Here is an 11,603-nt window from a genome sequence, read left to right on the forward strand (position 1 = left end):
GCTTAGTGTATGTGAGTATGTATTGATAGTAATACTTGATGTGATTTAAATGCCTAGTAAACACGGCTTGGAAATAAGAAAAAATCATTCCAATGCCTGAAAAACTTATTTTAAGTTCCTGGATTACTAGAAATCGCGTAAAATGCCGGAAAAATTTGAAAATTAAAAAAAAATGGGACACAGTACTGTTCAAACAATCGACGCTCCCAAAGGAGTACCTCAAGGGTCTTATTTGCAACTAAACATTTTAATAAGCTTGAGGAATTTTATTAAAATGTTTATTGAGGATGCGATTCATCTTTTAACTTTTCCTAACGTTAAAATGTAATGTAAAATCCGCACTTAGGTACTTACTTAAGATATTTTTACTTCGTTACAGAGTGTCCCGAAAAGACAAATACAAAACTGAACCTGAAGTTTCTGTTAATGCTAGCGGTAATATTGAGTGCTTACTATTAAAAGTAAATAGATTGTTTTTTATTTATGTGTTACTTATTTGCCTCCAAATGTTTGTTATGATGATTATCAAAATTTTCATGATATTTCAAGTAAAAAATGAAGAATTATTGTTGTTGGAAGAATGTATTTTGCCATTTTATGGCAATAAGGCCCGCGCAAATTGTGATTTGTTACAAAATTTTATAAATGTTCATAATATTGTTCAACATAACCTAGTCTTTAATCACATGCAGAGAAGGTTAGATCTAGTACTCTAATATAGAAATCAATCATTTAATTTAATGCAATATCCCACTTGTAAATGAAAATATAGATACAATGCATCCCAAGAGTTATGTCTAAATTCATTTAAAATTCAGGGGTGTGTTTGAAAAAAAAAACGCTCGGACCCGTCGATTTTTATTTCAAGTTGCGCATTTTTGTACGTGAAGTTTGTATATACAGGGTTGCTCAAAAAAAAATTACGATCATCAACTTCATTTTTTCAAATGAAAGCACCTTTTTTATTTCATTTTTGAATTTCGCGTGGAATTCTACGTGTTTCATGCATCATGTCCTATACCTAAAGTCAACAGTTGGTCTGGAGTGAGTTGTAGGCCTAATTTCATAACAAAAATCATCTTCATATAGGCAAATCAATGCATATAATAAAACTATTTTTAATTCTTCAGTTGTGGATGAATATAAAACATTGAGACGAGAGGTAAAATTGGTCAGTAAGAAATAATTTAGATCTTCCAATGAAAATATTGAAAAAAATAAATTTTTTTCAGACATTGTGTTTTAGAGAAGTATAAAAAATAAATTATTATTATATTATTTGTTTTTGATATTTTTTTCTCAGCTTTGTAAATAAGGGAAATATCCGATAATAAAGCATTTTTGAGTTTAAAAAAAAGTCACTTACTGTTTATATTATCCTGTCCCCTATAATTCTCCTTAAGGCTATCCTTCGAGGGGCTCCCCGGGGGGCTCGGCACCCAATTATCGCACTCCCGGCAGCCTTCCGATAATTTCGTGCTATTTTTGCAGCAGAGCCACTTCCTGCCGTTCCAGGGGGCCGGATGAAAATAACTTCTTACGTCTCTATTATGGGCACACGCTAGAACAATTTATTTTATTTTTTTTTTAGCACAACAGAAAAAAAGTAATTTTCTGTCTTCTGTAACTTTTTAAAGGGGCAGAATCCTGGTATACGGAAAAAACAATTCTTACCATTTCTGATGGCCAATATCCAATAAATGCGATCCAAGTCCCTGACGGCCAATAGGAACAACGTGTAGTCTTCCTCCTTGTGGTAACTTACTAAAAATGGGAAGAACTCCCCCTCGACTCCTACCTCTTCTTTAGTGAATATGGGTTGGGCGGCCTCGACGGTGTGCACGCGTTCGAGTTCGATTTTTCCCTTTTCTTTACGTTTCTGAAAAAAACGCCATTGGGTCAAAGAAATCATGGAGTAATTGTTTTTTTTTAAGTGAAAACATTGCTTTTAAAATATTAGGAAATTGCTGGCATACTAGGGAATAAAAATTAGAAAATGGCCTCTTTCTAGGCTTTAAAAAGTAGAAAAACTATTGGTCAACGATGCAGTAAGCATTACATCTCACAAATCTTCAACTTTGTTCCCCGAAATATTAGAGATAAATTAAATAACGAAAAGTTTAAAATGTATGTTAGAGATTGGATACATCAGATGGACAGAGACAGATTTAATAAATAATACATGACCCAAATCCCAAAAAAGACATATAATACTGAACTCGTCAAAATCTAAATTACCTGTAGCCACGACCTAAGTCCGGGAACCAATTGTTATTATTATTCTTTATTTTTATTAACGTTTATTATTGTTATTATTATGTAAAGGTGTAATAAGTTATCACGTGCAAGTAGTATACTACTACTTCTGTGATTATTGTTGGTAATATTTACTGGTAAACTTAAATTATTATTCATTTGGTACTATTTTTTTAATTATTGTAAATAAACTGATTTTAGTTATTATATTTTATTTATTATAGAGATCTTACTCAAATCTTACTTATCAAAATGACAAAAATCTCCCTTAATGCAACGTAAAATTGCTTTAGTTTTCCAGGCAGTTCAGGTCATTTTTTAGGGAGATATATAGACTAGAAATTCTTTTATCCAACTGAGATGGAGATACAAGAATGAATAAGTTTTCCATTTTTTTTTCTAATAATCTTTCATTAAAAAGTATCACAAATAAGCAATTTGTTATCCTATAGTATTAAATTTCCCTACTTTAGATGATGCAGTCCCTTCAACAGGTCAAACCACTAAAAAGGTGGGGTTTACAAAAAAGTTGTTTCAAGACAAATAAAAACTTTTGTGACCATGATCTACGATGGAATTCTCAAGTATATATTCTTTGCAATAAATTAAAAACTAGTTGCATGCATTAAAGTTTCTTTCACAACATTGTGGCATACTAATTTTCTTTCCTTTATGTGATATAGGTTTCTGAACTGTAGACTTAGTCCTCTAGCTTATTCAGAAGTATGCCATCAGGATCATTAGTTATATTAAATTTAGAGACTTATGCAGGGCGCACTTTAGAGAGAATGAAATCCTTACACTAATTTGAGTTTACATTCTTAAAATAAGTATTTCTGTATATAAAAGTTAACCAATTTTCCAAAAAATAGATCTGTCCCAGTATGTAATACTCTTAGGTGAGACCTTTTATTGCCAGATGCTCACCAAACAGCATTTTATCAAAAAAATATTATTTACAATGCTTGTAACATTTATAATCACTTAGAGCATAATATATGCCACAAATATACTTATTTTTAAGAAAAGACTTAAGAGTTCCTTGGTCGAGAAAAGCTGCTACTCTATGAGTTTTTTACTAAAATTTCCGGCAGCAAATGTTTCTATTGGTAGGCAATTTTCTGGAACTAGATAATTAGTTGTATTTGTAAATTGGAACTTTAAATAATATATATGTATATTGATATTTTTTCATTTTTGAATTGTAAATATGACTTTTTCTTCAGTTAGAGAGCTTTGTATTGAGGAAATAAACGATATTATTATCAAACCATCCTAGAGTCTTGAATATAACTAAATAATATATTCATTCACACCAAGCAACCCTTACTGTGTAATAACTCCATTGAATATACTAAATCACACTATACATCACCCTTTTGGCCAAAATATTTAATGGAAAACACACCCCTATATGGAAAATATATGAGAAATCCCTATTGTTAATTTCTAATCCTACCTGTTAAGCTGCTGACCCAATACACCCCACTTTTACTCAACAAAACTGATTCTACTGACCATTTTCTTATCTACGGGAATTAAAAAAAAATTATTCAAAAGCTTTTCTATATAATATGACCCCAACCAGGATAAAAATCGACTGAATTGTCCCACCCTGAACATGCGCCGTTCCACCCCTGTTTATCGTAGGGGGATGAATTAGGACCGACGAGCGATAAAACCGCGTGGACCTTTCAGACGTTTAATGCCTTGCAACGTGGGTGCCTTGTAACTTTTACCCTCGTTGGCATTTTTTTTCCACCCTATAGAGGGTCAGTAGGCACTTCAGAATCTAATTCATGTAGTTGGGAGATCAATACAATTGCCCTTTGTGCATATCAGTTTTCTGCATACAGGATGTCATTTGATTTAATGAGAAGTACAGTATGTCCCCAAAAGTCAGGATTTTGGCTCCCTTTAGACATATATCATGGATGCAGTTTAACAATAAGCGAAGAATTATTATAAAATGAGTGGCTCCCTTTGAGATTGAATAAACCACAATAGAAATTAAAATACTGAGACAGGGATATGTCCGAAAAAGTCGAGATTCTGGCTCTCCTAAGACATATATCAGAGACAAAGATGAACTTTTTTCTATAGTTTACTTTTTATCATGTCATCTTCAGTTATTAAATATTTATATGCTTGTTATTCTTTACCTAGTATGGTTACTAAGTCTGTTATAATTAATGTATTGTAATTTATTGTTTTTGTTTGTAATTAAAATATAAAGTGCGTAATTAAATAACAAGTGTGTAATTAAAATATAAAATAATTTGTTTCACTTTTATTTTTATTACTAGATAGAGCTCGTAGACCACCGACCTAGTTTTTTAGCCTTACAAACATTTTTACACTTTACTATACTTCAACAGATTCCGCCACCACGCAAGGAAAAAGTGAAAATGTAAAACTGTAAATTATTTTAAAATCCGATAGATAATAAGCTCAGAAAAAAGTAAAATACATTTTTAAAATTTCGATTTTTCACGATTATTTTCGGAACCAATCGGGAGTTTTAAATTTTTTCAAAGGCATATTTTTGAACTCAGAAATGCGCAACTTTGCCCAAATTTAACCATCTTCGTATCTTCTATGGTTACCGAGAACCCATTAGTGAGGGACGAATTTAAAATACCCTTATATTGTCTCTCAGTCAGCAGTCAATGTGGTTTTGCCTTTAATTTGTTTTGTTCCTAAACGTTCTTAAATTAGTGCTGCGAAAGCGGCCATTATAATATTAGATTGGAAATTCAACGCAGTTGACTAATCTCCTGATCCTAACTCCCTGCAGTACGAGTGAACTGTGTCGGGATATGGTTTGTAAATTTTTCGTTCGGCCATAATCGGAATAGCGGGTTAGGGTTGGTAAATACGCATCCGGACATGCGTTACTCCGGATGCTTCAGTAGTCCGGACACGAATTTTGCCGCTATTATGTACGTTATAGTCCGAATTCGCTTGTACGCGATAATCCGGATCGCGCTGTTTTCAGCCGTTTTGCAGGCTTTGACCAGTTTAAATTGATTGGTGCATTGGTAGTTTGCGAAGTTTAGTTTAGTTTTTAACGTTACATAGGTATTACAGTCGACACTTATTGCTTCCTGGCCTTCCTACACCAATTCTGGGGAATATGGCTCCAAGACGAAAGCATAAAACATTATCTTTAAATCAAAAGCTTGATATACTGAACAGATTAGAACGTGGCGTGAGTGGAAAAGCCTTAGCTAGTGAATACGATGTAGGCACATCTACAATTTCGGATATTAAAAAGAACAAATTGAGCATTAAAAGGTATGTGCCAAGGTTTATAAAGACGTTTTATTTTTACTAATGTTTTGTATTTTATTTTTAGTTTTATTAGCGGTTGTGATAGCGTACCACAAGCTAGGAAAACACTAAGAAAACCTGAATATCCCAGAATGGAAAAGCGATTGTTCGAATGGTTTTGCAGGCAACGTTCCAGACACATTCCCATATCATATGAAATTTTAGCAGCCAAAGCAAAGCAAATCTACAACGATGTTTATGGAAATGAGAATTTTGCAGCCAGTCAAGGTTGGATCGCAAATTTCAGAAAAAGACATGGTTTGAGAGCTTTAAAAATTTGTGGTGAGAAATTATCCAATGACAAAACTGCTGTTGAGTCTTTTAAAAATATGTTGGCACAGAAAATGAAAAATCTGAATTTAATTCCTACGCAGGTTTACAATGCTGATGAATCAGCGTTGTACTGGAAAATGTTACCGGAAAAAACAATTGTTGGTTCTCAAGAAAAGACAGCACCAGGATGAAAAATAAGTAAGGAGCGGGTTACTTTCCTGGCATGTGTAAATGGAGATGGTTCTCACAAATTGAGAACTCTCGTCATTGAAAAAGCAAAAAATCCTAGAGCATTTAAAAATGAACCCATACCCGTAGAGTATAAAAATTCCTGCAATGCTTGGATGACATCTGCAATATTTAAAGAGTGGTTTCATAATTCGTTTATTAGGCAAGTAAAAGAGTATTTAAGAAGCCAAAATCTAACTGAACATGCTCTTTTAATCATTGATAATGCCTCAAGCCATCGCGATCGCCAGAAGAACTGAGAAGTGAGTAATCTTTCTTCCGCCAAATTGCACAGCATTGCTGCAACCCAAATCAATCAAAATGCCATAAGGTTGACTAAATTGTTTTACCGTAAGAGCCTTTTGGCTCACATTTTATCACAAAATGAAGAAAATGTTATCCAGGTATTAAAGACCTTAAATCTCAAAACTGCAACATACTTACTGAGCAATGCAGGGTCAAAACTTACTGTAGAGGTTTTACAAAAATGTTGGAAAAAAGTAATTCCAAAAGCAACAGTTTTTGGTAATGATTTATGAATATGAAGCCGATGATCTGATTTCGCTAAAGCAATTACAGGAAAAGCTACGAGCTTTAACGGATGTTTCGGCTATGCTCCAAACACTAAGTGAAAATGAGATAAATCCTAATGAAGTGAATAACTGGATTGAGAATGATTACAACTTGGTATTAGATGAGATAGAAAGCAAAGAAATGCATTATAGCAGCAGCGAAGAATGTGAAGATGATGACGAAAATCAAGGGAGAAAGAAAGGAGTTAAAAATGATGAAGCAGTGAAGGGCTTCAATTTATGCTTAAAGTGGGCTGAAGAAAATCGAGTGCCATTGCATGATATTCTTGTTCTTCAAAGACTTAAAGAAATGGCTTTTATCAAAAACGAAGAAAAAGTAAAGCAAGCAAAAATTACAGACTTTTTTAATTAGCTTTATTATGTACCTACTACATAGCAAACATGTGATTTAGTTTATCCTTTTAATTTGTATGTTTTTCTCGTTTATCACATATTTGTAGGCAATTTTTTAGTTATATACATATAATATTCCCTAATAAAAAACATATATGTATGTAAAAAGACATCATGTTTCAGTAATCCGAATTTTTCGTTAATCCGGATCACCGTCGTTTTTATTAGTCCGGACTATCGAGGCTTTACTGTATTATGTTTTTTCTTAGCTAATTTTGCATTGTCAATTGTTCAGATTTTGAGAGATTATTATTACTATACTTGTAAAACAGTTTAATTATCCTTGTTATTATGATTAAATCGGATAATTATTGTTAATTAATAATTAGTGCTTAGCCCAAGTAACATTTTCTCAAGTAGTTGGTTTTTAAAGTTGCCTTTTAGCCGCACCAAGGTTCTGCAATAGTCATTGGCTTGCTTGATGGAACTATTTAGGTTAAATTTTGTCCTAATAGGAACTAGGAACCTTAGGTAAATTAAAAATCTAATTAGTTCTAGTCAAGTGTCAATAATAATGTTGTTATGGCCATAAACGAGGGCTTGATGGTTTTGAGATAATAAGGTTTTGGTAGAGGAAATGCCAAATATTTCAGCATTAATTTGGCAATCAAAATTCCAATATAGAACGATTTTAGCATTAAAATCACCTATTCAACACCATATGGTCTTGAATCAATTGCCTAACTATTTGGCACTTTATACGGCCTATTCCGGAAAATATAGCATTTTTGAACACCTAAAGGACTTGCTAAAAGTCATATGGATAATAAGATAACTTTATGGGATAAGGTTTAACCAACTAGTCACAATAAAACACAGTTTACGAACGGTCCCGACTATTAAATCCTACGTCATTTATTCTTAGAATACAGGGATGTCTTGGCACAAAATTGTAAGAAGTGGTAATTTTTAAAGAAAAGTGAAGTGAAATTGCCAACGAATTACAACTGGTCAGGTAAATATGACAAATAAAATATTGACAATATAAATAATGCCAATAGATCCTACTAAATACCTAAAAGCCATTTATTGATATTCGCCCAGACTTTGCCAGCTAATTGGTTATTAAAAGTGGCCTATAAGTCCTGGAAGATGCTAGTTAGCCCTGTTTTACCTTTTTTTAAAACCCACTGGCATTTTTTTAAGCCTTTTGTCCTACGACATAGCTTATGATACTTACTTAAGTTATTATAGCAGCTTAAAAGCATACCCTGCTAGGCGTCCATTTTGAAGAAAAATTTTAATTCTTCCATTTTTATAAGCTATTCAAATACAGGCAAAAATAATGTAATATGTAAACAATTTAGATAATATATAAAGACACTGGAGCATTTAGGTACATATTATCACTAAAGCATCTCAGAAATAAAAATATATAAATTTTTTATTTTTTTATTGGCACTGAATAATGTTTAATTTGTAAGATATCAAAGGCGCGCGTGTTTTACGGTTAAATTGCACCGAACTTTTTCAAGAAACTGGTGTGCGCAATGAAAATCAGTCATCTATTCCAGTATAATATATTTTTTTCTAAAATAAAGTCATACTTACTGAAAATGTCGCCATTGCTTTTTATTTTGGCGTTGTCTTATTTTTACCCTGGCTGTATCATATTTAAAACTAAAAGGTTAGATTTTTATACTTTGGTGTCTCTGAAATACCATATTTAAAACTAAATGGCAAAATTTTAATACTTCAATATGTATCTGAAATGCCAAAAGCCGGCAAACAGGCCAAACTATATAACCACCTAAAAGTCTAAAAGGACTTTGCTAAAGGGTTGTAAACAGGTAGGCGTAAAAGCTTTCAGGTTCTACACAGGTTACTTTTAGGCATCTTCGGGTTCAATAAAGGTTATTTCTATTAGCTATATAGGTTCTGTGATATGCGATCTGGTTTCAAATGGGCCAGGGCCTATTGGCAACGACAACCTCTTTAAGGCTGGGCCTTTTTTTACTACAGGAGGTTATGCGGGCCAATAAATAATGTTGTTTGTGCTAAAAGGCATAATCAATAATTTTTCTTGTATAACAGGTTCTAGGAGTTATCTATAACTTTTTTAGAACCTAAATTGTTACTTGGGAGGTAGTCTAGCTTTTATTTCTTTTTCAGAAATATTTGTATTTTTTGTAATCGGGTTGATCCTATGTATTGATTAAATAAATAAATAAATATTTTCTGATTATGAAATTTTGTATTAAAGGTTTGTTCTAAATAAACAATTACCTAAATTACTTTTTTTATGTAGAGGTTTGTACTTTATTCTTATTGATGATTCTGGATTAATCTTTACATGTATTATTTTAATTAAGACTTATTTACTACTAGGTAAGTCTATTTTGACCTCTATTGTAATAAATACATAAGATATTGTCTGTTGACTACATAAGAAAGTTGCATCAAAGAAATGAAGAATGATTAAAGGGTCAGATATGTGGGTACTACAGGTACACATAGAATAAAGATGAGTCATAAAGAATGTCTTAAGAAATATATAACACAAATTTAGTTTGATTTACTTCAGACTGTTGTCTTCAAATGACATGTTTTAACTTGTTGAAAACATTTAAAAAATAATTTTAATAAAGTTAAACTATGACTTACCGCTTCGTTTTCATCGTCGTAATAAATCAAAAATCGTTTAGTTAAAACGAACCATCGTTTTTTATAATTGACCAGAGTGTAGGCCTTTTTATTTTGGGACCTTTTTACCATGTACCCCTGTTTGATTACGAATCGCGAGTCTATTAGCGACATTTTAAAATAAACAATAAATTCACATTGTTAACGCGTCGTTTATTAATAAACTATTCATACCGGCAAGACGTATCATCGCGTTATAAACAACAACAACAATAATTAAATTTAAATTTAGTTCTTTATCAACGGACACCACACGAAGAAAAAGTTTTTGTTGTCTGTCTTTTCTTTCTTTCACTGGATCGTTGCATTTTTGTTTAGGTTAGGAATGCGTCGCCACGTTGCCGTTGTCACGCATATTTCTTGTTTTTTAGAGATATCAAAAAATTTGCAGTAAGAGATTTTATTTATTGTTTAAATGTAAAATATTATCTTATTGCTGTTGTAAACATACTAATTGTCGCTATATTATAAAATTATAAACATGTAACTATTTTAATCCATACGTAGTCTTCGAGGTCTTTGTTTGATTCGAATTTCATACAATCTGGCAACGATGTTGCAGTTTAATTTTATTTATATTCTCGGAAGGACCATTTTGGGGTTTTGATTAATTCGATTTAAAATTGTCGATTGGTTTGGAGGACCTAGAGTTGCCGTCGAAAGAATTTTTGTTTATGTTTATTATTTTAAAGGCGATCAAACGCGTTTATATTTATTCCGAATGGGTTATCAGCAGTTAATCGCGATTTGAATTTAAAATAATATTCTAGTTCATAGAGTGAGTCATTAGGCAACCCGTTACACAGCTGTTGCTTTTTAACTAAACCTGATTTAAATTAAGACATAGGCGTAACATACACAAGGGTTATATAGCATTTGTATAGCAAATAATACTAATAGTAATAATAATAAAAAGATTTATTTCAGATTATACACACTAGAAAACACCTTAGCTTTTATTTAGAAAATAGACCTATTAACTTAGCAAGAAATGCACCTTTGTATCGAGCTTGTCCATGGTTTCATATTTTACACATGTATGTGTGTATAAACTCTCCATTTAATGTTCTCTTGCCTGTAGTATACTCTGAAGTTGTTAGATAAAATTTCGGCTGTTTCTCAATCTCAAAAGTCAAATCAATTTTTGTAGACTGTTAAGTTTTATATACTATTTAGTTTTTTCAGTTTATTGGTTGGTATAATTATTTTTCATGTGTTAAGCATATGTTGTCTTAACACATTCGCAGATAGCCCTGTCACAGCCGTCATGTGTATTGTGGCAGACCGGCCGGAAGCAGCCATTTCTAAATTTGCTTGGACGGCGCTAGCCGGCCTAAAATACGTGTTATTCTTACGCCGGCTCCACACATTGGGGCCAATGTTGGGGCCAATAGCGTTCGTCGAACGTGTGGATGAACGAAATAGCATTGGCGCCAACGTTGAACGACGTTGGCGCTCGTATTGGGACACACCCGACGGATGTCGGTATTTTTGAAAAAGATCAAAGAGATTTGCCTCGTCGTTCGTCTTGCCGACCACACATTGGTTCAGTCAAATTTATTTGTTCAAGGTGTAAACATGTCAAGTGAATCGAAAATGGCTATGGTTTCGTGTTGTTGGACCAACGAATTAGTTTTGAAATTTATAGAACTGTATCAAGCGGAACCGCTTCTATGGAACCCCCGTCATTCTCAACACAAAAATAGGAATGCCATGATAGACGCATGGCAACGTATACAAGTTGCCATGAATTGTCAATTTGCAATTGCGGAACTAAAAAAAAAGAGAGAGTCATTGATGTCCACTTATAGACTACACAGCAGAAAATGTAAGGAATCTTATCGTTCCGGTGCATCGACAGACGAGCTATACACAACCAATTGG

General features: G+C 32.8%; 1 protein-coding gene across 2 annotated transcripts in view; it reads right to left on the reverse strand.

Moving 5' to 3' along the window:
• Positions 1-10,004, reverse strand: part of LOC126738144 (tyrosine-protein kinase Btk29A) — a 70,442-nt gene extending 60,438 nt beyond the window's left edge. For both annotated transcript variants that reach the window (XR_007661234.1, XM_050443319.1), the window contains exons 1-3: positions 9,681-10,004; positions 1,675-1,879; positions 1,367-1,561 (exon numbers count right to left, since the gene is read on the reverse strand). Coding sequence is in view for 1 of the 2 variants with exons in the window: in XM_050443319.1 (XP_050299276.1) it covers positions 1,367-1,561; positions 1,675-1,879; positions 9,681-9,833 (553 nt within the window). In the remaining variant the exon portion in view is untranslated. The remainder of the gene's footprint in view (positions 1-1,366; positions 1,562-1,674; positions 1,880-9,680) is intronic.
• Between the last annotated feature and the right edge of the window lie 1,599 nt (positions 10,005-11,603).

Source organism: Anthonomus grandis, chromosome 7 (genome assembly GCF_022605725.1).
Source record: "Anthonomus grandis grandis chromosome 7, icAntGran1.3, whole genome shotgun sequence".
Lineage (NCBI taxonomy): Eukaryota > Metazoa > Arthropoda > Insecta > Coleoptera > Curculionidae > Anthonomus > Anthonomus grandis.